Source organism: Bacillus rossius, chromosome 1 (genome assembly GCF_032445375.1).
Source record: "Bacillus rossius redtenbacheri isolate Brsri chromosome 1, Brsri_v3, whole genome shotgun sequence".
Taxonomy (NCBI): domain Eukaryota; kingdom Metazoa; phylum Arthropoda; class Insecta; order Phasmatodea; family Bacillidae; genus Bacillus; species Bacillus rossius.
In genome coordinates this window covers 164192681-164220429 of record NC_086330.1, presented here as the reverse complement: position 1 = coordinate 164220429, position 27749 = coordinate 164192681, and the positions used below count along the sequence as shown (strand labels likewise).

General features: G+C 34.3%; 1 protein-coding gene across 3 annotated transcripts; it reads right to left on the bottom strand.

Moving 5' to 3' along the window:
• LOC134527084 (uncharacterized) lies at positions 1 to 27070 on the bottom strand. 3 transcript variants are annotated; one of them, XM_063359430.1, is made up of 7 exons: positions 26835 to 27070; positions 22798 to 22875; positions 19615 to 19752; positions 11497 to 11649; positions 10947 to 11024; positions 7207 to 7341; positions 1 to 5190 (listed from the first exon to the last, which is right to left on the bottom strand). In XM_063359430.1, exons 1-7 carry the CDS (start codon positions 26847 to 26849, stop codon positions 1186 to 1188), a joined length of 4602 nt encoding a protein of 1533 aa, XP_063215500.1. In that variant the 5' UTR covers positions 26850 to 27070; the 3' UTR covers positions 1 to 1185. The 3 variants fall into 3 exon arrangements, with proteins under 3 accessions (XP_063215500.1, XP_063215501.1, XP_063215502.1); XM_063359431.1 differs by lacking the exon at positions 22798 to 22875; XM_063359432.1 differs by lacking the exons at positions 19615 to 19752; positions 22798 to 22875.
• Between the last annotated feature and the right edge of the window lie 679 nt (positions 27071 to 27749).

Here is a 27749-nt window from a genome sequence, read left to right as displayed (position 1 = left end):
TATTTTGAAGAGATTTTTATTCCTTGAGTTCTGTCCAACATCTTGTCATCAATTTACAGCCAACAGTTTCGTTGGCTAAGGAATTCTAAAGTAAGCACTTAAGTAACTGTTGCCATCACACGCTTAAAATGTGCATGAAAAACCACTGGAAAAAAATCACCTGCAGAGTAGGCATGGCAGTCGGTTAAAGCGGCATATAGCTGCTTCTTTTGTGTATAACTACCGAGTAATTTCTACCTGTGAACAATTTGTTGATTCTATGGTCCAACTACGGGTGTCAGGGGAAGGGTACTTTTTATGGGGCCCTCGGTTTTAACTCATTCCGGATCGAACACCGACATGTTACATATTGACCAACCATGCTCGGTTGCATGTGCAAATAAATTTTTTTGAAAATAATTTTCCCCCGTCAATTAGAATGAAATTTTTCATTAAATATAACAGAAACATATTTTTTCAAGAGCACATAAATGAGACATCGTGTTTACTATATTTTTTTAACTGCCCAAACTCTACATAAACATAAAAAAATTACGCACTTTTTTACAACATAGGTACTTGCATTCAATTTACAATCATAGCATAAATAAGTTCTTATTCACACATAAACACCTTAACGATATTAAACAAAATAAGTTTTTATTCACACACAAACGCTTTGAATATATTCAACAACGCCTGGCCCTATGAAAGATTTCGTTGCTGGGTTATTGGATCGTTGAATGGCGCACTGAAGCGCTATTAAGCCTGAATTGTTCACAGTGCTTGGGTTGATTTTGCATTTTTTTTTATTATCCATTTCACATACTTTACTTGCACCACCGAATTACAGTAAATAATTTAATTATGAAGTGCCGTGTTTCCTTCTGCATTACAGTCATGAATGTTATTACATTTATTTCGTAATAACTTGCATGTATCGAGGGGAGAATGTATTAAAGCCCACATAAACAAAGTACTGACTGCATAGTTAGAGATATCAAGGGAAAGTTTGTGTTGCTTGACAATTTCTTTTACCTTCTCAACTTTGAAAAATTTAATCATCCAATGTAACAGACATAACCCCTTGTCATCTATCACCATTGAATCGATTTCACCCTTATCAATTAAATATTTTACGGTGTTGAAGTTGCCTCTTTTGCACGCGATATGAGTTGGCCAACAAAAATAATCTTCACATGTTCTTTAATTTAAGTCACATTTTTCTACCAAGTACTTCACCATTCTGCTTTGATCACCGTTGCTTGCGGCAGCCAGACACAGAGCCGACTGCCCAAACGTGGTCTTCACTCGAGGATCGCTGTTGTGGGTGTCTATGAGATATTTAATGATTTTCCAATGTCCACCCCTAGCAGCTGCAAGAAGTGGTGTGTGATTCGTTTTGTTCTTAATGTCTGTAAGTATTCCGCAGTTGTTAATCAGGTACTTCACAATAGAAATGTGGCCTTTCAGACATGCCCAGTGCAATGGAGAATCGTCATTGTTGTTCCTGAGATCTGGCTTTGCATTATGTTCTGTATGTAGGAACTCTAGTATGTCATATTTCCCATGAGTTGCTGCGATTATTAGTGCAGTATCTCCCATCTCATTAACATGGTCATTAACATCAACACCACTTTTTATAAGAAAAGAAACAAGCTTTCTGTTGCCGAAACTAACACCATGAGCCAATCCAGATAATGCATCTAATTTCTGGGTTCTTACCCTTCCAATAAGCTCCTTCTTATCAAAGTTCGTGATACCATTTTTGTCCATCATTACAGCGACAATACCCCAAGGAACTGTTCTTATGTTACTGTATCGGAATGGGCTCCATTCAAGAATGTCGTCGAGTAAGAGTGGATTTGCTCCAAGACGTAACAAGTTACCAATCACTTCTCTTTTGGTTTTTAGAAAGAGCATCTCGCTATTTTCCAGGTTAGTATTCCACAGAGACAAAGCCAAATGCAGTGCTGTTCTGCCAGCTTCATCCCTATAGTTAATTTCGCGTACCTTCTTTTTCTTCAGTATTTTAGGTAAAGTTGAATTCCAGTTGATCTGTAGGATAGCAGTGTGAAATTCCAAATCTTTTGATGTCATCAAGTTGAAAAGTTGAATCACGAACGAAAATCTTGGGTCAAATATTATACGTTTTAAAATCATCTTAGCTGCATTTTTATGGGTTCCATGCCAGTTATCCATTATCCATAATGCTAAAAAATAGTCAACATACATGCCGTGTTCAAATTGAGGTATTCCATTACGAACAGTGTTTATTATGCCAGTTACCCCCGAACCTGTTTGAACTGCATCCACGAAATCTTTTAGCCGTCGTTTTGTAGCCGATTTTTTGAAGATATCTGTGGATTTAACAATGTTAGGTGATGATATATGTAACAATGCTGACCACTGGTGGTTTTCTATAAATCTTTCCTTCATTTCAGATATTTCATGCATCTGATAGTTTTCTGAAAAAAGAAGTTGTATTTTTTTTAAATACATTTCAAACTTTGATTCGACTATAGCTTTCAGAATGGTTAAATAACTGATGACTGAATCCCTGCCAAGAAGTTTCTCTCGTATACCTGTTTTACTTTTTGCTACTTCCGCAAGCATTTTACAGTTCAGTGGATTTTCCAGGAGTTGACACAATCTTGGATCAGTCGTAATTGGAACTTTACCGAGTACATCATGGTCTACATTGTCTATACAATGGTGTATCAAGTCGCAACTTTCTGAAATGGTCAGTGGTTGTAGCTCAAAAGCCATGGTTCTTGTTATACTCTCCAGTCTTGAGGACATGTACTGTCGTGAAGTAATCCACATTTTCAATATGCGCAATTTCATCAAGCTCTTAATTAAATTAACAATCATGCATTCATTTTCAGGATACACTTCGTCGAACCCATCTACTAGTACTACCGCTCTTTTTCTGTGTGTAAGGATGTACTTAAAAAACCTACTGGCTGAACTTTGAATATTTTCTTCCAAAGACATTGAATTTCTTATAAGAAACTCACATGCTTCACCTGGTGTTATTGTCAAATTAAGATTTTCTAAGTCAGTTTTACAATCTCTTAGATTTATACGAATGATACATGATTCGGGTCTATCTTTTTTTGAATTCAGTGCTATTTTACTCAACAGTGTTGACTTTCCAGACCCTGATACTCCTGTTACTACGACAATTCTATTTGGAATATCCCATACATTGGTGACATGGAAACTTTCTGTCTGAGTACAAATATTATGCTTTATGACATTCCAACTACCTTTAGATTTTTTCCATCTTAAATTCCCATCCTCGAACTCAAGCCAATGAACATTTTTGTATTTATACTTTTTGTAGAGCTTCACAAACTCTTCATTACTTTGGATTGTGTGAAAACGTTTTTGTTTAAGAACAGTAGTCATGTTAGTTTCACTATTAATTTGTAATTGAGAATTTTCGATTTTTTCTAAATAATCATTTTCATTTTTTCGTTTGAATATGTTGCTTAAAAAAAGATTATCAGCTGTTACTGTGCTGTCAATAGCTGCGCCATCATAATACCATGAATCCATTATTTCAAATCCAAACATATCTTTTTTATTGGGGAAGTTTTTGGATTCTGGCACAAAAGCCTTGTTTTCCAATTTCTCACTATTTCCTGCATTCTCTAAAATCGTTTGTATTTGTTCGTCAGTCGCACCACTGACTGCAAATATATTTCGTGAGTTACTCAAAAGTACACTTTTCTTAAGAAAAGAATTACATTTTAACACTCGATTGATGTAAAAAGATGGTTTCTCTTCTTGTATGCTGCCCAATTGAACAGTTTTATCACCATAGGTAAGAAGACACAATAAATTTTCATCGATTGCATGCTGATAGCTGTTTCCCAAAACTGACTGAATTGTGACATTTGAACCCTGAAAGGTGATTAAGCTTTGTGAAACTCGTTCCTGGTATTCTTTTGTTAAGTTTTGTATTTCGCACTTTATGAATACTTCTCCATTAGAAGATTTCAGACGATTTGGAAACAAAATATTTTTCAATACTCCTTGATTTGATATTAGAAATATTTTAATACTTTCCTCCTGATCAAGTGCTCTCAAAATTTGTGCAGAAATTGCACTGATATTTTTTTGAAGAACTGGCATATCAATTTCGTAATTTATCACAAGAATTGGACACATTTTGCTTGGCCAAACAAACAAAATCTTTTCATATGAACTTTCTATATCTTCCAAAGTCATTGAAAGATATTTAACTGAAGTTTCCGTAATTGCCTGTGTCAATTTATCAATGGAAGGGCCACATTTGTCAGTATTAACCACACAGTTTATTACTTTTAAATCAGTTGAAATAATTTTTTTTATACTTGAAAGCGCTTCAGGCTTAAATTCGATTTTCGGTGAGCCTACACTCAACTCTTGTAATATCTCCAGGCCAGATTCTAGCTTGAATTCACCTCCGTTCAGTTGGCGTGTACATGTTTTGTCTCCCCACCAGTCTTTTATATATTCAACCAAAGAGGCCTTGAATTTGTTTGCACCATATTCCGAAATACCACATTTTTCTTTTATTTCATCTTGGAGTTTTTTGTCCAAACATTTCTCTGGTATTTGGTCGCTGTAAATGAAGAACTGATCAAAGAACTCTTTGAGAAGACCGTCATCAGCATCACTAGCGTGTTTTAGCTTGAATTCTTGTATGAGATTTTGGTTGCGCGCGAAGTTGAAGACCTTCCCGTTCATGTTCAGGATGTCGTCGCTCGGAGTCGTCAAGTCGTCGTCGGTGAAACAGCCTTCCGTCGGCACGGCGGCCGCGTCGGTGCACACGACGAACTCGATGTCCGCGAACCGCGAGTGGCGGCTCAGGACGGTGTTGCCGTCGAAGCCCTCCCTGAGGCTGCAGAAGGACTTGAAGTACTTGAGCAGGCTGAAGCCGTGCCTCCTGCCCTCGTCGGCCAGCAGCTGCGCCTTGGAGAGGGGGCGGGTGTCCTTGTGCTTGAGCTGCACCAGCATCTGCCTCGGCCCGCGCACGAGCCGCACGTCGTCGAACTTGCCGGCCGCCTCGACGCTGGCGCCCAGGAGGAAGTCCTCGTCGCCGTGGGAGGCGCGCAGGTACAGCAGCGCCAGGACCTTCACCTCGTACATGGGCCCGGCGGCGCTGCACTGGCTGCGGGTGCGCGGGCACTCCTGGGGCGCGCCGTCGGGGCTCGGGTCCTGGAACACCCGCGACGGCGATGTCCTCTGGGTGACACTGCGGCGGGGAAAGCCACCATGCCACCTGGCATGGTGACACCCATAGAGCGAAGTAGCACAGTGGATACACATGGCCTCACGTTAGGGAGGACCCAGGAGTGTCCTGGTACAACCTTCCACCAAACGTATTTCTTTACACTTTATTTCCCGAAAACACTCTAGGCATATGCTAGGAATGTCCATCACTATATGCAATCGCTCATTCCTTCCCCAATATCCCTGGTTTGTGTAGTTGTGATACCGTCTCCGGTGACTTCGCTTCCAAAGAGAATAAGAACAAAATAAATAAATTAGTTACGCAGTGATGGAAATAATATGAAAATTAAAATTTTATTTTAAAAATCTCTAGGTCATTCAGAATTTTAACCTGGGCTAGCTGAGAGATTAATCATTTATTCTGGTCAATTGACCAATTATCTTTCCGTTAATATTGTGTACTAAAAATTTACATTATTGCTTGAAAAATTAAATATCCTTACTTAAAACAGGAGAATTCACGCAGAAATAATAGATTTCAATTAATAAAGAAAAAATGTTAAACTAGTCATTCTTACAAGGAAACAAAATTTAAACAAAACCGTAATTCAAATTGAAAGAAATATTTTTTTTTTAAATTGATTAAGTTTTAAATTGTTTAAAATGTTAATACTGTTTGTTTTGAAAAAAAATTTAAGTTCCTGACCTGGAAAAGGTGTTTCTTCAACTGAAAAATAACTAACACTGAATATAATTTGTATAAGACCTTGCTGAAAGTTTCAGAGCTCCCCAACTCTTAAATAAGTGATAAAATGAGTTCCTCATTAGGTTTTCAAACACTAATAGAAACTTGCAGAACTTATTTAAAAGGCCTACAGCAACTGCCAGAACAGTCATAAAAATACGCTTTATGGTTTTCGTCAGAGAAAAATGTATACCTTAAAGAGATTACGAAATAGGTACTCTTTCAAATTTATGAATGTTGTCCTTAAATTAAAATACACTTTTTTATTAAAACCAACTTGTTTTGTTATAGTAAGTTAGGTCTGATTCTATTTATAATATTTTACGTATTACGTCGCACAAAATCATAATGTGACTTCGTGGAGATTGGAAAACATAATATATTCATAAAATTGTATTATAATATAAAAAACTGATATTTTCTGTTAAAAATTATTTGATGGTAATTTATTTTTATATTGCTATGACTTTTGAAATGAAATGTTCAGTTGTAAAATATAGTCTTATTTACAGCATTTTAATTCTTTAAGAACAGACATAGGATTACTGTTTATTCACTTCGTTAATTAGATATAAATAATATCCTAAAATATTAAAATACTGAACTACTAATCTCTTCTAAAGGCTACTTAAAAACTATTTTGTATTGTGTTAATTTAGCTGAACATTTAAAAAATACTGTTAAAATCTGAATGTAATCATTTAAAAACATATTTTTTTATTTACAATGGCATTTGTTAAAGTATTATTAAATCAATTCTGTACTCTGTATTTCTGGTTCCATTTATACGAAGAATTCTGTTACCCTTTTACGTGTAGGAAAAAAACATATTGTTCTTGTGTGATCTTTTTAGAAATACCTGTATTATTACATATACATATTTAGACTAATTACAACCGTGTGAGAGGTAATCCATATTAGCTAATTTATGTACATTGTTATGCTCTATTAAAAACGATACTAAATTTTGAAACTTATGTGCGTCATAGTGTATTTTAAATGTATTAAAACAGTAAATACTTAGATTGCTACCCTCATAAATAAATTACAAGTTAAGAGCAAACTTCTATGCATTCTATGGTATTCCAGTGCGTAAGTACGATTCACAAAATGATGATTTTGTCGTTGTTCAAATGCTGAGTAGTCGGACAACTGAGCCGTTATTTGAGTGGAATGAGCCAGTGTCAACTTTCAGGTTCAGCTCTGCGGTTTTATTGGTCGTGTAATTTAAGTGCATTATAGCTGTATGTACTCACATTGAAGCCAAAGTTTGGTGTCAAGGGAATCCTGGCCCTTTTTTCAGCCTTCTTCTTCTGCTTGCTTTCAAATCGTAGGTTTCTTTTATCTTCGTCGTATGATGCGACCTCCCCTTCCTCTTCGTTAAAATCCAACTGCGAACAAACAGTGCTCTCATTTTAGTAAGTTAGCAAAACAAACTAATACCTCAGGCGTAAAAAAAATTATAGCCATTAAATTTATTTGAACTGTGACATCAATGAATTAAATGTTCAGTTCATTAGTGAGAACAATTTTCTTTTGTACTTTTGTGAATGAAACATTTGAAATATTTACACGTCTTTAAGATCAAAACTTGGTACGAAATATTTATTATCTAGAGGGTTGTTACTATCTACACCCAAAGAGTTCAAATATTGCCATGGTTAATATATAGAGATCTGCCAAATTAGTATGTATTCTTATTTTAAGGCCAGCTTTATTTATTTCCTATAAACACCTGTACCATAGGTACTTTTGACACGCTCCGAAGGACAAGCAACCAATAACAACATTCAATCCGGCAGTACGGTGAAATGTGGAAGTAATCAATTGCTTATAGACACGACTTATTTGTGTAAAAGTTTATGCAGTTCATCCTGAGGGCAGAAAAAGTGTAAATAAGAAATTTGCTTTCAAAGGATTGCCACTCTAATCACTAATTCCATTCAACCTAAAATTCTTCTCGCTGGTTCCCACGTCTCGGGGCATGGGAGCATGCTAGCAATAAAGGTGATACTGGCACACACTTTAGGTGAATTTTTGCCTCTTTGTACAAGAAATTAACTACCGGTAACTTACGTGTTGCAATTGTGCAGAGTGAAAATAGGAAACATTTGAGAAAATAGTCCATAGTTTAAATTCGTGTCAATTAAACATTAGTGTCACGTTTGCAAACAGAACTCAGAGTTAATTTTCAGTAGTTTTAAATCAAAGACATTTTGTAAAGCTGTACAAATATATTCGTGCCGTACTCATGAATAAACGTGGTTAATATATGTCTTAATGTCTGAAAAAGAGTAAATTTGATAAAAATAAAAGAAAATTTTACCGACATTTGTGATGTTTTATTTATATGATTTAATGTGTAACGTTTTTCCCATTGCACTAGGAAAAATTATGCGCGTCACTAAAAAGTGCATTGTAATTTGTTCAGTGTAAAATAACAATAGTCTCCATGATTTCTATGTTAAATTTTCGCAAACTCAAAATCAGCTTTTCGTAGTTATTTTACTAGCAAATGAAAGTGAAAAATATAAGGATTAGTTGTATGTACACTATCTTACTGTATATATATTTAACGAGATTATAGAATGAAACGCTACTTTTTTGCATCAAATCTATGACAAAATAAATTCTAATAAATATTGTATTTATTTTTTGTTTATCTGTGTTATCTTTCAAAGATTATAGAAACTACTAAGTATGGAAAGCATGCATTTCAGCAATTTTTTTTCTCTTCAAAATGTTAATTTTCATACAAAAAAAGTAGGTATTGATTAAGTTGGCTATTGTTTCTTTCCGAGTTGAAATTTGTTTTTATTTATCTACTTTCTGACCCAGTTGTTAGTGGCAGCTTTTAACAAAATAAAATGTATTTTTTTATTATATATCAACTATATGAACTTAGATGAAAACATTACAACACACGAAGTAGACAGACATAAATATATAATTACATATATAATACCCTACATTAAATTTTTTTTGCTCCTAGGCAAATAAATCATTCATAACACAATTTTTATGTCTAAATAGTTTCATACAGACATCAGTTTTGATTTTTCCTTTGCGTCATTTTTTCTGTGGCGATGATAAGTCTATAACATAAATAGTTTACCAAAAGCTAGAGCATGGTGATAAATTTACATCTACTGTCTACACTTTTTATAGGTACTTAGATATCGCGAAAAATACCTCGGCCGAAATATTTATCCTTCTAGGAATATCTCAGACAAATAAAAAAATTAATGAAGTTATTTCTTGTTTAATGTGACATACTTTAGATAAAACATGCTTCCAATTAACGACCACCGATGTGCTTACTATAAAGAAAACATAACTTACAAGTACAATATGTAAATTAAATAACAACAGTCACATGATTTATTCAATTTCCATTGTCATCTTAATTAATAGTTACAAACATAGTAGCTACAAAAATACTCTCTGTTGTGCAAACGGATGTAAATAATTGTTAATCCTCTCTACATACTTATTATTTTTATAATAAACACTCTCCTTTATTGAGGCTATCGCAGTTTTGAATATTTATGTAAGTCATGCGAAACATATAATTTTTAAAGGCAAGTATTTATAAATAAATTTGTATATTTATGTAGAGATATCAACAACTTTAAACGCGAGAATTTTACACATTTGGTTTGTTCAACTAAACAAATTATAACACACATCTTCTTCTGCACTAAGTCATCTAACCATAGTGACAACAAAACATCTTAAGAAAATTACTTCTGAGCCCCATTTACGTTTAATTAACTAATTATTTTGTTTTAAATAATTTAACACCAAGCATTTTGTTAAACGTTCAGTAAAAGTACAACTACACAGGTAAATGTGTACAGATAAGAAGTTGCGTCAGTTTCGTATTCTTTGTCTAAATATGGTGATGATTCTCCTGCATTCTCAAAGAAACATTTTAAATGTAATAAAACGTTATTTTATAGATTGTTGAAAAATCGAAGGGTGTCACATTCAAACTTATTTGAAACTATTTCTTGAAAAATAAGTTTAGTGTAGCAAAACGTTGTAAATATCACTTTATGTCTGCTCTCCTGTAAGAGTTGTAAAATAATATTAAAAATCCTTTGCTGTGGTACCCTTCAAGGATCAAATTATTTGGGATTTATTTTATATTTTTTAACTGTTTTTTCAACTGTCGTTTTCAAATTTGTTGTGTGTAACCAATTTTAATGCGTATGCCAGGAAGATTTTTATTCGTACAAAGTTGGTCTCAGCAGTTAGTCAAAATTATATTATTTAATAATATTCTCCTAGAACACAATCAATCTGAAAATTGGTTTCCTAAAAAAAAAAAAGACAGAACAACGAACACATTTGATTTTATACCCCACCTTAATGTGAAAGTACACTAATTGTGTATACTCCTCAGTTATCCATTACAGCACGTGTCAGTGCTCTCAAAAACTTTTATAAAGGAGTAAAAATAACTAGTATCATTTCACGAGGCTTCGTGTCAAGCAGTTTATCTTGTATTTAACTCTCTTTGCTGCCGACTGTTTGACCCCCATTACCAACCTGCACCTGGATGATAAGTGAATAGGGAAGGAATGTGCATATTTTACAGCTGCCAAATCATTCACCTAGAATTGTTCTAGAATTTTTTTTATTCCCGAGAAAACATTACTCCAGTTAAGCCGTCTGGGATCGAACCCATGTGTCCCAGAATTAAAATCGCGCAAAGACAGGCGGGTTGATCATACTTCTTCAGCTTACTATTATTTTTGTATAATGATTTTTAAGCGGTATTTGTAAAGAATTTCCAGAATTAAAAACGAAACTACAAATGATAAGAAGCAAGATCTTGTGGCTAAACTTGGTTCCTTTACAACTTCTGACTCAGCCCTTCCAAAATAATAAATAATTTAGGACATTATATTACTATAGGAACCATTGACTTGAATTAAGGTTAATATATCTCTAAACCTGCTTAACCACTTAAATAGTTGCGTTCACTTACGCAGGGTAATGTCGTCATACGTAAACGATCGTCAGTTCCAGCTTCTTTGTTCAACGGCAGGGGTGACAGCATTGCGCTCTGAAAAGAAAAAAATGTGTGTGTATACGTGCGAAGCATTCTGAACATTATTCTTGCAAATGTATTTTCTCTTAAAAAGTAGTTTTACATTGTAAGAAAATTTCTCTCATTTGCTTGACTCTTTTGATTCTTATATTTAGGGTGGAAATATATATTAGGTTAAGTTTGGTTTAGCTGTTTTCATTCTAATTATAAACTTTTATTTACTAATTATTTACTTTTGAGGCATCGCGGCATTTGTCATAAAATCAAATTTCATCAAACGAGAAATCTTATCATATTACTGTAAATATCAAAGTTGGCAATAAACATTTTCAGCTTTTAAGAATTAGAATGAAAATGAATTCCTTGTGACCAATTTGCTATGAAGTATTTTCCCTGCCAAATTAATATACAATAAATATATTTCAACACATCTGGAATGCACTTAAGTCGATAAAAAACTGTTTCAAATGAAACAATATTATCTTACCTCGTCAGGAACATTTTTTTCACATTTAGCGATTTCGCACTCATTCTTTTCCCGTTTCTTTTTCAACTTCTCCTCGAGACGTTTAATTTCATTTTCTAATCTTTTCTTTCTCGTTAGAATCTCTTCTTCCCCGCAGCTATCATCACTGTCAGACTGTGAAAACAGAGAACTGGGATTGTTTGGTACAGTCATAGCATACAGTCTAGTAGAATTTCCTTTTTTATTTCTATGTTGATATGAATTCAAAAATAAAATTATCACATCTGTGTCCATGATGATGATTGTTATAAATAAAAGAGAATTTTGAACACAATCATACTTGAACATTACTATTAAGAATTAATTTTTTGGAACAAAATTATATTTAAAATTTAAAGCTTAGTATAAAAATTAACAACAAGAAATAAATACAATTATAATATTCTGAAAGCCCGAAATTTAATTTTGACTTATAAATATATATATTTAACTAGCTGCAGTACCCAGCGTTGCCCGGGCTGAACACAGGGTGAATGGGAACTGTTTAGAGATCAGATGTAGTTAGTAAATGTCTTCTTAATTTGAATGTCATGTGTGCAAAATAATTTATATCACTTTCAGATCCCGACAGACGTTGTTCTGCCAGTTTATAGTTATTTACCTGGTCTGTATGTAATCTAGACTCTATAAAGCAATATAGGAAAAAACTGAAAAATAAGGGATTAGCGGATTACTAATATTGAAAAGATTCCATTATCTAGCTAATGCTCGGCATGCATTGCAATGCCTCATTCAGTTTTGTTTTGTAATATGTTTGAAGTAGTTACACACATACAAATAATCTATCCATGTCTCTAAATATATATTTATCTCTATCTACATCTATAGTCCTATATATCTATGTATCTCTCTATCTGTATTTATCTCTTTATATCTACATATATACCTCACACTATCTCTATGTATTCTATATGAGGGTACTGATTGCTTCGTTGTTAATATCACACGGGTGTTTTTTACTTGTATGGGAAAATTAAGAATGATAAGGCATCTAGTGTGTGGCAACAATGTTAATAGGCAATAGGAAATAAACTTCTAGCACCTGCGCGGCATTGTCAACACACACTTCGTACGTGTACTGCATGTTGTATCTAACCCCCTCCAACGCATTTGATTCTAAATTGGACTTTTAGTAAGGATCCCTAATGGTTTTGATAATATAATATAGCCTATGGCCCTCCTCGATAAATGTACTATCCAACACTGAAAGAATCTTTCAAATCGGACCAGTGGTTCCTGAGATTAGCGCGTTCAAACAAACAAACAAACTCTTCAGCTTTATAATATTAGTATAGATGTTATATAGATTGAGGCAGATAATGTTATTTACTGAAGTTTTCTTTCTATTGTATGTGCTCTCCAACCGATGTATTTAAAAACAGTTTACTAGGTGGTGCCTGTGGTGCCGACCGACCTCTGACATCACGACCATCTCTGACGTCAAGGTGGCCATCTTGGATGGCATTGACCTAGACCTTTGACTTTACCCTTGACCTAGGCGGCCATCTTGGATCCGTCATCTTGGATCACCCAATATGTTTTTGAACTTTCCGCCATTTTGGATTCCCACATTTTGTTTTTATAGAACTTTCCTCTATTTTGAATTATGATGCTACCGTTGTAATTTTCGTTACAGCCGACATCTTGAAAATCAGTAAATTTAATGCTAGAAATTTGAACAAAAAAATTAAAATTTATAAAAGAATGTAATTAATCAAAATATTATTAAATATTATTTGAAACACGCACTTACGTCCTGGGTTCGAACCTGGTGAGTACAAAAATAAAAAACGACAACAGATACTACCTCCACAGAAGCCGCGGGTAGACTGACCTCCCACCACTAATGTCAGGGTATATATACCTACACCGCCAGCTAGTATGAGGACACGTCCGCCATCTTGATTTCGTCTGCTGGAGTCCACAATCTTGTTTTCGCATGATAGAATCCGCTACCATCATGTTAGTTTAATTTTTACCTCCTAGTGTGCAGTAGTAATTTATTATTACTGTGGCGCCTACCATCTTGAAATTTTGATGCCATCTTGGAAACATGAATATTATTTAGCTATAATTTCGGGAAAAATTCCAAAATTCATTAAATAAATTTGCAATTATATACAGATAAATTATATTAGTTCCTGTTCTTTGTTCGATCCTTGACCGAAACAAATATTTTTATTTGATGTAAAAAATACTTGTTTAATAAATCATGTTCAAAATCCTTAAAGTAACCTAAGTTCCACATAAACCAGCCTCCAGTAAGCCGTTATATCCGCCATCATGGAAATATGTAATTATGTAGCTTTAAATTTGGGAAAAATTCCAAAAATCATCAAATAAATCACACGATAATATATTTATAGATTCGTTCTATTCCTGTCCTTGGTTCGAACCTTGGTCACAGCAAAAATGTTCATTTTATGTAAAAAAAAACACACACACACACATATGTGACAGGTTCGATAGATAAAACACAAGATCTTTACAAACATTAAAATATTTACATAAATTCTACAAATAAAAGCAAGTAAATTACGTATTCGACAGTCCGGTACGTCCAGTAGGTGGAAAGGCACATCCAGTCAGTGGCCAGGCACGTATATTCAATGGTCAGGAAAGCACATCTAGGAGGTGAAAAGACGTATCCAGCTGCTGGAAGTTAAGCCTTTCTATTCAGTAGCCAGGCATGTATTCGGTGGTCATACACGTCCAGTAGGTGTCAATACGCACCCAGTCGGTAGCCAGGAATGTATATTCAGCGTTCAGTAACATACGACCATTAGGTAGCAAGTCATATCTAGTTGGTAGCCAGGCGCATCCAGTAGGTGGTCAAACACATCCAGTCATCAGCCAAAAGATATTTTTCGATGATACTATGTGAACATTTTAATCAGTTCACGCAGAAAACCAAACACACAGAACAAGCGTCTCCGAACCAAGAGGTTTCATTCACCGAAATGCGACCATCATTTTTAACAGGTTATGTTCAATGTTACGCCAATATAACAGTCGTCTCCCAACCATAAGGCCAATAATGCCCTGAGTACACATTTATCTATACCTATTCATCCACAAAATGGAAGCAGTTTCTGAAAAGAGCACATTAGTAAAAAAGGAAGTACATTAAAAAAGAAGCACAGTAAAAAAGGACGCACATATGGACGGAAATTCGATGTGCTGTGATAGAATATCGCCACCGGAATACGATCTCGCCGCAGGAATACGTTCTCGCCAATATACGGTAGGTTCCAACTGCACCAATGCTACAAGTGCTCCCAGAGACACAATTCTCCAAGATCTCCAAATCTCTAATTACTCCAACAGCTCTACGTACTAAGTACTCCAATGATCCAATTGATCCAATTGGCCAACAGCTCCAAGTGCTCCAAGGCTCCAACTGCTCCAATTGCCTCACAAGCTCCAAATGCTCCAATCGTTCCATCAGCTCCAAGTTCTCCAATTTTCCAACTGCTCCAATTGGTCCAAGTGCTCCAATTGCTCTAATTTGCAATTGACGCGGATGTGCACGCAATGTACACGCAATACTCGCAATGACCACGCAATGTACGCACTCGACGCGTAATGAACACGTAATGTACGCACTGTGCACGTAATGTACATGCAATGACCACGCTCACGCAATGCACGCACTGGACACGCATTGAACACACAATGGGATCCGGGATGCTCACTAACGATCGCAAAAGAAGGAGGGCTTCGCTAGACACCAAGGAAAAGGAATTTCGTCTGTTCGTCTTGCATGCTAGTGCTTCTCAGCTGTATCAAGGCATATTATTTGACTGAGTAATGGATGTGTCTTGTTTGAAATCCACCTGATAAAAATATAAATGTAACACAAAATAAATTTGCGTGACTTATTAAGTAAAAATTTTCTTGCAGAGGTCGAATTATAAGAAATAGCAAGACACATGTGGAGAAACTACAGGAATAACCAGAAGCACTTTGAGAATCCACAGGAATTATCAGGAGCACATGGAAAATCCATCAAAATATTGTCAGAAATAACCAGGAGCACACGGAGCAAACTAACGCACGTTTTCCATAATATCAGAAAATCACAAAGAAAAAAAGAATGAAAAATTTCAAAAACAGACTCTTCCCGCTTGTGAATTTCTCCGTTCTTGAGCAAGGATAAAGTTCTAGTACGAGCCAGAATTTTTCTTTAAATGTGCTTCCTTTTTGTATAATTTCCGTCCAAATGTCCATCCTTTTCGTTAAATGTGCTTCCTTTTTGACAAATTTTTGCCACGTCTTACGACTGATCGTATCTTATTGGTGGAATCATATCTAACTAAAGATAATGTAGTTCAAATGTATGTTCTGTTCGTATATTGTGATTATTGCATTGAATATTTTTGACCTGCATATTAATATTAATGGTTCTTGTATTGATTCGCATATAATTCGGGCGACCATTGGTATATAATTGAGGAATGAACGATGCAACCCTCATTTTGTTACTGGTTACGACGGTGTAGGGATTATCAATTTTGACCCGTCTGATCATATTCTTCAGAACTCGGTGGCATCTTTACTATCTTTATCGACGAACTCGATAGAAGTTGTATTATCGACGTCAGGGACTCTGATGACAGCGACGCCGACAGCGACGCAGATCCCGTTGGCATCGTCAACGACAACTATGCAGAACTTGGTGGAACGTGCACCATCGTCGCCGAAGAGGAAACTTAAAAATCCATGGTTCCACCGAGAGAATAGACTTTATTGATGAGGTGCTAGCTGCAGAGGGAACTTCGATAAATGAAGTTTCGCCAGTGAAGGGGAGGTCTTGGTTGGTGATTTGCCAACAACTATCGAGCATCGATGTTGTTAAAGTAAGAAGGTTTTTTCGAACAACTGTAATGCTTGCCGACATGATAAGATATAACGTGCTAATAATCTTTCTCGCAAAATTATTAGCTGTAAAAAGTGTTGCAAGCAATCTACAAGAAATGATAATTTGAAAAGAATTTTGACTACATGCAAAGATCATGCTGCACGGCAGAAAGTAAGGTTTTCGCTACAAACCGATTGATTGATTCCTTAAGTGTAAACCGGGAACTGGTACTACAGCAGATAATCAGCGTCTGTTTCGAGCTTTAAAGTTTCGACTTAATTAGTTAGGTATTATTGCCGCTACTGCAATAAGTCGTTCACATTTTCTTATGATGCATGAAGACACGAGAGTAGTAATTGTACTAAGAATTCTTCTTGTATGAGGTGTCGCTGCGATGAGTTCCATGTTTTATTTACACTTATTTATAATTTGTGACGACGTGTGAAAAACTGTAAAGGTGAAGTCCGTGTACCTGCTGTTAAACTACCTGCCAACATTTCACCCCTCGCTTTAGATTGGAGACTCGTATGCGTACAAAAACAAAAACAGATGTTCAGCTACTGATTGAGATAATGCCTGGACATTAATATAAAACTAAGACTGTGCTTAGAGCATTACGGGAAAATGATAACAGATTTGACTTGGCAAAATTCTCATTTTGTGAGACGCTGAAAGAATACAATTATCTCAATACATTTAGTGAGTGAAAATACATTTGTGCTTTTTTTTATGATATCAATCAGAAAATAATCAATCAGTTTAAATGAAGTAACAACGCACGGATCTTTAAAATATAACTTTTTGTCAGACTGTGTACATGGCAATAATATATGATCGAGGACAAATTAAAGAAGTGTGCATTTAAGACAGTGAACACACCCATTTTTAATTCCAACGAAGTGAAGCAGTCTGTTTAACACAATATTGAGAATCTCTTTCGGGAAGTAAAATATTATGTAGGTAAAGGATTTGGCTGTTCATTGTCTTCAGTGAACCGATTTGAGCTAAGAATTAGTTAGTTCAAGCCAATGCAGAACTATTTTTTTTTAGATTGTTAACTTTAGCAAGTGTTCCTGAAGTATTTTAGGAATAAAGTAATAAAAATTTTGCTTGTAAATTTGTTGTTTTATTTCATGAACCTGTCGCTTTTATGGTAAATTGAAGTGATAATTAATTAAATTTCCTTTTTTTTCCCAAGGATCGAAGCGAAGATACGAAATGATTTAATCAATCATTAAATCAACGTGTGATAATTTTGATGATTTTTGTTTTCGTATCCGAATTTCTAGGTTAATAATTAAATGAATTCAATATGATAGTCAATATGTCATCATAGGCTTTCTAGACGCTGGTAGTAACAGAATTTAGCCTCTTTTAGGATTTTTTACCCTATTTAGTGAAATTAATATTTTTTGTATCAATCAAGTATCATACCAAAGACAGGAATCGATCTAATCAATCAGTAAATTTATAAGTGATTTTTTTATTAATTTTGTATTTTTTCTTAATTTCTTCTAAAATAAATACAGACTTTTAAGATGGCGCCAAAACAGCCGACAAGATGGCAGATGCCATGATGGTCTGGTGATTGGCACTCTAGTGGATAAAAATTAAACTAATATAGTGGCAGCACTCTCTAGCAGACGACGATGTGTATACTATGTGACACTATCGCTCCTGGTAACAAGTATTTAAAACAAGATGGTGGCAGCAGTCTCTAGCATACGATGTGTCTTTTTATGTGACGCTAGCGCTCCTAGTAATAAGAACTGAAAATAAAGTTGGCTGTCTATAGCAGACGAAAACTATACGGCGGATATGATGTAATAATCCAAGATGGTGGCCTCCAGCAGAAGAAAATATGACAGCGGCTGTGATGTCATAATCCAAGATGGTGGCCTCTAGCAGACAAAAAAAAGATTATGACTATGGTGTCGGAATCCAGGAGGACTTCTTTCAATAGACGAAAACAAGATGGCGGACCCAAGAAGGTGACCTCCAACAGATGAAAACATGCTGACTGCTGTGATGTCATAATCCAAGATGGCGGCCTCCAGTAGAAGGAAACAAGATGGCAGACGTGACATAATAATAGCTGCCATAATTTATACATTTGTGTTAGTGATGGGAGTTCACTCTGTCGGTGGCTTCCGTCGAGGGAGGATCCGTCGGCATTTTTATTTTGTCTTATCCGGGTTTGAACCGAAGACTCTATAACTTAAGTATGTATTTTTATTTAAAATTATAAAATTATTTTTAAAAACATTTTATTTCATTAAAGTTTATCATAATTTTTTTGGATAATAACTACTGAATTTCAGGATGGCGGATGTGTCCACACAATTTCGAAATGGCGGAGTGTTTTAATTACAATTTTAATATTATTTTTTTATTTTATTTTTTTTCCTATTATAATTACGGATTTTCAAAATGGTGATAGTAACGATAATTGCATCAGTGGCATCATAATCCGAAATGGCAGCCAAGGTGTCCTTTTGATCTAGGTTAAATGTCCTCACAGGTTTGTTGGTGGTTTTTAGATGAGGAATTTAAGCCTTTTTGAGAACATATCAAGCCTCTGACATTTTTGAGGTATAAAACGTGAAATTTTCCCTCAAAACTGAAATAGTTTGCTCGAAATATTTTACCTATTTTTCTAATTCTTTAAATTTTGCGGCGGATTTTTTCTAAAAACTGGAAATTTTAGCGAATTTTGGGGATTTTTGGCAAATTTTTAAGTTCAATGTCCAAGTTCAAAGTCAAGGTCATTCAAGATGGCCAGTGTGGCATCACAATTTAAGATGGCGTACACCGACACCGACACCACACTCTTACTCCTGTAGCCGGATGCTCTATTATATACCCTGTATGTCTGGTGCCATACCTTCGAGGAATAAAACGAACTATATTGTCATGTGTGATATTTTTAGAAATACCTATATTATTACATATACAATTTTAGATTAATTACAGCAGTGTAAGAGGTCGTCCATGTTAGCTACTTTATATATATTTTTTATGCTCTATTAAAAATCAATAATAAGCTATTGGAAATTATGCGTAAGTACGATTCACAAAAGAGAGTATTCTGTCGTTCAAATGCTGAGTAGTCGAACAACTGAGCCGTTACTTGAGTGGAATGAGGTAGTGTCAACTTTCAGGTTCAGCTCTGCGGTTTCATTTATCATGTAACTTAAGTGCATTACAGCTATACTCACATTGGAGCCAAAGTTTGGTGTCAAGGGAATTCTGGCATTTATTTTATCCTTCTTCTTTTGCTTGCTTTCAAAGCGCATGCTTCTCCTATCTTCGTCGTATGATGCGACCTCCTCCCCTTCATCTTCGTTAAAATCAAACTATGAACAAACAGTGATTTCATTTTACTATGTTGGCGAGGGAAATAAAGAATTAATGTGTAAAAATAATGATAAACATCAATATTCTTATGAATTGTGGCCTCAATGGATTTGGTGTTCAGCTAATTCCACAGAAGAAAAAAATTTCTGTACACATTACAAAAGATTCCTTTGGAATCCAAGTGCCACGAAATAGTTGGTAATTCTATGAGAAAGAAATTTTAAATTTGTAAAACACAGAGCTAAGGTTATTTTTGCATTTACGAAATAATTTTTCAAGTTAATACTGAGTATATCCTACGAAAATTGACACATAATATTATATTTTAATTTATGTTTCATTCAAACATATTTTAAACCTTCGTAAAGATCATCGAATATTCGATAAAAGTACATTATGTCATCATGCTTACTAATGTGCACCGTTAATTCTGGAAAGTTAATCAGCGAACGGTTTACAAATAACTTTTAACTATTGGGGATATCTGTTACAAAACAAAACACAAATGGCCGGGTAAGGATCTGAACCCAGTATTACTGCTAACACTATTTTGTTTTCAACTAAATGTACAAATTTAAAAATAGCTGTAATTTAACTTGAATATTATTTTCCAGTTACAAAAAAAATACAGTACCGTGAAAACAATTTTTTTATAAATCTTTGTTCCTTTTAGGTTGTTCAATGAAAACATAGATAATTTACGCATCACACGATCAACACTTCAAACGGTAACTTAATTCATTTTGATGGTTATCATTGACACCCGAAGTCTTCTAACGTTGGTTGGTATTTAGAGACCTACAAAATTCGTATTATTATTTGTAGGGTGGTTTTCTTTACGCCCTTACAACACTTGGACCATAGGGATTTGTGAAAGGGCCCAAAGGACAATAAACCAGTAACAACATTACAATAATACAATGACCCAATCACACTGAATCAGTCCAGAAGGTAAAATATAGGCGCAGTCAGTGGACAACAGAAGACTTATTTGTGTACAAGAGAGTGGAGTTCATTCTGGTACCAGATAATTTGTGAAATAAAACTCTGCTTTCAAATGATGGCAACGCTGATCACTAATCTAAATAATTGTAAAAAAAAAGTTATAAAGTACACTTTGTAGAGAAGGTGCTGCATAGACGGTTCCACTCAACTTGAAATTCTGCCCATCTGAATCTTTTCCGTGCGTCTTGAACCTTCAGGGCAAGAAAGCTATACAAAGATGATAATTCCCGAAACTTTAAGTGCTTTTTACTACTACACGTTTTAGGTACATTTTGACCTTTTTACGCAAGTAATGAACTAAATCGCATTTCGCAGTTGTGCGATACACTGAAAATGTTCATCTTTTTAAAATGCTTGTCAATAAAAAAAACTCGCGTTACGCTTATTAAATTATGTTTGCATACTGGATTTAAAACGGAATTTAAAGAAGTTTTCAAACAAAGGACATAGTTGTAAAGTTGTAGAAGTATTTTCAAGCCATGCGCAGAGAAAGGCACTTCTAAATATTGGTTTGGAATGTTAATATATAGAAAATTTTGTTAGTTAAAGTGACAATATTTATGCTTAGAATTTAATAATAATTAAATACTTTTTATTCATATTCATGGTGTACTATTATTTATTTGCTTGGATACGTCACATGTCTCGCATAGCACTAGGAAACAGATACGCGGCGTCACTTAAAACTGCTAAGTTATTTTTTCAATGTGAACATTACATATATTAGCCATTTTCGCAAAATCAAAATCAGGGTATAAGAATGTTTCGTAGTTATTTTACTAGCAAAGTTAATTTAAAAGTACTAACCTTATTTACACTATCTTATTATTAATATTTAGGTGATTATAGGAAGAAATATGAAGAGCTGTCTTTTCAACCAAATCTATAACAGAATAGAACAGGATCGTATTTATTTTATTTATTTATTTGATTTTTCTGAGTTATACGTTAAATGTCTATATAATTTACTAAGTATTTAAAAGGCATGCATTTGAGTTGTGTTCTTAATGTTTTAATTTTCATTCAATAAACATTGATTAATTAATTTGTCTTGTTTCTCCTCGGGTTGAAACTTGCGTAACTTTTATCTTCTTTTTGACCCAGTTGTCAGCAGAAACTCATAACCAACATAATGCATCTAGAATTATATATCAAAAATGTGATTGTTGACTAATACCTTACAAAGCACAAAGGTAATAATACATAAATTAATAATTATATAGTAATTCAATTTTTTTTCATTTCCTAGCCGAATAAATCATTAACTGTTAATTTTTTTCTTATAAATATTTTCATATAGCCTTCAGATTAGATTCTTGAATTAAATATTTGAAAGAAATATAGGGCATTGTAAAAAATTTTTATCAACAGTCCATAGTTTTGTTGTTTATATATTGCCAAAAAATAACTGGGAACCGTTCAGACAAATTATAAAATCGAATTAAGTTAATTCTTGGTTCAGGTGACATTCTTCAGATAAAACATGTTCTCAATTCACGACTGACTATGTGCTTATTCTGATGAAAACATAGCTTACAGATATGTGGTAAATAAAGAAAGTATTCTGATTTATTCAATTTATATTGCTAAATTTACTACTGAAAATATAGTGATAATGCTTGTTGCTACAGAATACTCGATGTTTTGCAACCGTAACTTAGGACTAAAGAAAATTTAGTCCTGTATACACAAATGCTTTGTAATCAACACTCTAATTTTATGCTATTAAGGTTTTGAACAGTTCTGTAAGTTACAATCAACATATCATTTAAATACTAGTATTTACGTGTGTGTTTATATATATTTATGTATAGAGCAGCAAAGAATTCAATGAGAGAATGAAAAAGTTTATTTGGATTCTTTAACATAGCATATTATAACACGAATATTTTTCGTCTCCACTAGGCCATATTTCACAGTGACTAAAAACATACTAAGCAAATAATATCCCTGAGCCCCATTTAATTTTATCTAACTTTTTTGTTTTAAAGAATTCATCTCTAAGCTTATCTCTTAGGTTTACTGTAAAGTACACTTACACAAGTAAAATTGCTCAGAAAAGAAGTGTCTTCAGTTTCTTCTTCTTTGTCGGTAAGTGGTGGCAATTCTTCTACATTCTGAAAGCAATATATTCAAACTAACAAAACTTTATTTTATAGATTGTTGGATAATAGAAGGGTTTCACATCCAAACAATGTTAAGTGCTATTCCTTGACACAAAGTTAAGTGTATCAAAAAGGTGTAAATACCACAGTGTGTATGCTCTCCTGTAAAATTGTAAAACTATACTAAAATAAAAATCATTTGCTGTGGTGCTCTTCAATATTAAATCTATTTGGAATTGATTTTATATTTTTTAACTTGTTTTCCAAGTTCCATTTTGATATTTTTTGCATGTAATAAATGTTATTGCGTATGTCACAGCTGTACTAATAAATTTTATATTAACAAATTGTTTTTAGGAATAAATATATATTATTATCTCCTTGAAAACGATCAAAAGGATATGTCCACGAATAATTTAATTTATTATCTTATTATCTTTTAAAAATATATTATTTTTAAATAAGCTTGAATATTATAAAGCTTCATAACTTATCACACAGCTTGACCATAATAAATAAAATTATTTAGTAGCATCGTGGTCAATGCTTTGTTAAATAAAACTTAGGTTATGTGGATACATCGTAATTTTCAAAAATATTTGAATAAAACAATCAAAACTTCATATTATCAATTTTTACGTGATGGTAAAAAATAATTATTTTTTACTACCAAAATTTATGATAGAACAAACAACACTATCATCATTTTATTTAACAGCTCACCTTGAATAAAAAGTAAATAAGTTATGTTATCCATTAAAAAACGTTCTAGTGCTTTCAGCCTCCCGTCATAGCCGCAGTTCTAACAGGTTTCCCGATTGTGTATGTAGCGTATTCCATATCCACGCCCGTGGGGACCCCGGGACGGAAATGCCGTATGGCTAAGAGAGCCGGGTTTAAAAAGAAATACTAGGGGGGGTAACCCCTATGATATATTTTACTTGTGAATTTGATTATACAAAATTAGACGAAAGTAGTATGTAAATGTTCCTCCTGAAACAGGATGCAGGATGTGGAGCCGGGAGCCGAACCACCCCCTTGGATTGTGACGTCACGGTGGCCATCTTGAATGGGTGTAACCTTGACTTTGACCTTTAACCTTAAAATTAGCCAAAATTAGCCACAAATTTGCCAAAATTTGCCCAAAATTCCTCAAAATTCACCAAAATTTCCATTTTTTGAAGAAAAAAACAGCCACAAAATCTCAAAAAATTCCACAATTCAAAAATTAGGATTTCGATATCCTCAAAAGTCTTTTTGCCTTACTCAGTAATTAACTTTGCACCTCAGTAATAACAAATGATAACTGCACTGTAGCACATTAGAATAAAACTAGCCTGCTGGTAAGACGAGTGCACACACAAGATGGTGTCCTCCAGCAGACGGAACCAAGATGGTGGTAATAACCACTAACTAGCAGGCGGTAGCTCCTGGTAGCATGTACTGAAAATAAAATGTCGGATCCATGTTGGTCGTCAAGATCAAAGTCAAATTTCAAGGTAAATGTCAAATTTCAAGGTCAAAGTTCAAGGTCAAGGTCAAAGGTCAAGGTCAATGTCAAAGTTCAGTGCCTACAGTCGAGGTTAAAGGTATGGTGAACAGAAAATTATACTAGCATGTCGACAGCACACTCTAGTAGATGAAAACAAGATGGTGGTCTCCAGCGGACGAAGAAAAGATGGTGGACATGACGTCATACCAGCTGATGGTATATACCTTGTTATTGGTGGTAGGTCAGTCTGTAGGTGGCTTCTGTGGAAGGATCTGTTGTTGTTTTTTTTTTGTTCTCACTGGTTTCGAACCAATGACGGGAATCGATCTAATCAATCAGTATTCTAATAAGTAAATTTTTTCATGCATTTTGAACTCTTTTTCATTAAAATCGGATAATAAATAAAGATTTTCAAGATGGCGTCCAAATTTCAAGATGGCGGACATGACGTCATACTACCTGATGATATATATGCTATGAAACAAGTGGCGGGGGTCAGTCGTCCAGCAGCCACAGTGAGGGAAGGATTGGTCGCCATTTTAATTTTTTGCCCTCACCGAGTTCGAACCGAGGACTCCGAGCTCCGTGCCGTAAATGTATGTTTTTTAAATATTTTTATTATTTTTTTTTAATTTTAATTTTTTATAAATTTTTTTATTTTTTTCATTAAAATCGAATAATAATAAAGATTTTCAAGTTAGTGACCGTAACGCAATTTGCAACGGTGACGTCATAATCCAAGATGGTGGTCATGATATCCTTATTCCTAAAAATTGCTTATCGAAGGCTGTAGACATGGATGCTTAAGCCGTTTTTAGGAATTTTCGTGGTTTCTAAGGCAAAACGACTTTTGAGGTTTTTCGAAATCCTAATTTTTGAATTGTGAATTTTTTTTGAGATTTTTTGACAGTTTTTTTTTTTTCAAAAAAATTGAAATTTTGGCGATTTTTGAGGAATTTTGGGCAAATTTTGGCTAATTCGAAGGTTAAAGGTCAAGGTCAAATGTCAAGGTCACACCCATCAAAGATGGCCGCCGTGACGTCACAATCCAAGATGGTGGCTCGGCTCCCGGCTCCACATCCTTCATCCTGTTTCAGGAGGAACATTTACATACTACTGACGAAGCTTAAAGATATTCCACATTCCTGTGGGATAGGCCCTAAAACCTTTTACATTCGGAAAATTTTAACAAGGTTTACAAATAAAATTAAATATGCACTTGTGTAAATTGAAGTATATCGATTAATGAACAAAATAGCATTAACAACAACATATTATGTTTAAATCAAACATTCATTTTATTTGGGACAGCGAAATTTTACTTAAAACTAAATATTTTCATTAATAATTTTGAGACTTTTGTGCTATTTAAATAAATATACCTAATGCAAAAAAAATCTAATTTAATGAGAAATATGCTTCTAGTCAATAAAGGTTAGGTAAACTATTAATACGTTAAGAACAACAGATTTAGTTAAAGATTAATTTATGAATTTTCAAGAAATATTGTTTATTTTTTTTCATTTAGGGTTAAACAAGTTCACAGAGTTGTTTCAGTTAGAGGTTTGCCGGTAAATAAAATTTTGCTCAGCTAATAGAAGAAATATTAGTTAAATTTAATATTTTCTATAAAATTTATTTTTCTGTTGGTGTAATTTTGTCAAAAAGATTTTAGTCCGAGATTAGTAATAATTGTTTTGCCATAAACAAGTAACAATTGTTAGTGTTTTTTAACGGTGACACTTATGCACTTACTAATAATATTAAACAACTGAGTGCTTGTAGGTGAAGAAGCTCTGCGCGTTTTGCTGCTTTACCTCAAGCTACAAAGGATCAGTCTCATAAGGAAAGCTCAAATTTATTTCATTTTTATACCATTACACTGCTTTAAGAGCTACTTACGTCAATTTTAACAATTTTATAGAAATATCTCTCAACTAATAATTATGAGGTTAAATTAAAAAATAACAATGTCTTATTGTAAGTCCGACAGAACAACAGTAAAGACAACAGAACCTTAAGTATATAGTGGGTTCTGAACCACATAAAAATCTATTCGATCAATGCTTCACATGCAAGAAATGGCACAGAAAAACAAAAGAACAAATATTATAATAGGTTCACAAGGCAGCAGTGATCAAACTTCTGAACCAGAAACAGATCTTAAGATATGAATTATTTTCTTAACCGCAGCTTATTACAGTTCTGTGTGTTGAAGACACACATGTAACATCCTACAAAGGCTGTGGGAACAGATATTTTGTCCTTGCAGCTACATTTTTCCCCTCAGTGTTGAAAACATTTTGTGGCTATGGAAAACGTTATATTAGTAACGGTGGCCATCCTATGTCAGCCAAGCCATTCAGTGTGAATACTATTATAACATGACATACATTAAAGCAGTTGGGAAGACACGGAGAGGCACAATATTTTTCTACGTTTGAAAATTTTCGCTCATCCAGATTTTAAAAAAACTCACCGTTGTAGTGTCCATTTGGGCTTGGGTTGTAACCGAATCTGATAGAAGCGCCGAAACCCAGGTTTACAAACCTGGCAGACTGAAAAGCGTCGCCATGTCTTGGATCGCAGCCTCTCTCGAGCTGCGGCTGTCGGTTTCTGGGCAAGGGGCGCGGTCAGAGTGCTGACCTTCCCTCTCCCTGGCCGCTCTGCACGTCGTCCCGAGTGATTCTGCACTCGCCCTTATCAGCGACGAGTTGCTTCTCGCGCGCTGTTATCTGTCCGGTGATAGCGCTGTCGTCGGCGAGGCACTTCCCCGTCGAACGATCCTAGTTCTGCAGAAAATATATGTGTTTATAATCTTCAAACCACACAGGAAAAAAATGTGTACTTTTACAAAATATTCTTTTGGATATATTCCAAGATATATTTCGTAATACACCAAGAAAGATATTGTAATTTTGCACAACACATGTCTATGGTTATTTCCGCATATATTAAATACGTTTTTTCCAGATAATACTGACTATTTATTACTAAAATCGGTGCATTGTTTTATTTTGTTGATTAATTTTTCATTCCAAAATATTTTTTAAACTATAGGAAAGATAAATGAATATTCAATAATTGGACTTTATTTTGTTTTACTGTGCTTATTATGGTGCACAGATAATACTGGAAAACTATTCAGAAAACAGATTATAAATAATTGGCGTAGGAGTAGAAGTGCAGGGAGTGGAGCGGGTTAGTGACCGACCGACCTCTGACGTCCAACCATCGTCGACTCAAAATTCCTCAAAATTCCTCAAAAAATGACTCAAAGTTCCGAACGATCCGAATATTGTCCTTACTTCAAAGGAAATATTCCCGTTTTTAGGAAATACTTCCTGTGTTTATTCCAGAAAAATTCAAAAAAAAAATGTCCCCATTGAGGCTT

Excerpts from the sequence above, each read along its gene's own strand:
- LOC134527084 (XM_063359430.1), bottom strand. Across the intron at positions 11,650-19,614 it reads CACCAAACTTTGGCTCCAAT|TCTGACAGTGATGATAGCTG; the intron begins GTGAGTATAGCT and ends CTGTTTTCACAG. Across the intron at positions 7,342-10,946 it reads GTATGACGACATTACCCTGC|TTGGATTTTAACGAAGAGGA; the intron begins GTAAGTGAACGC and ends GTTTGTTCGCAG.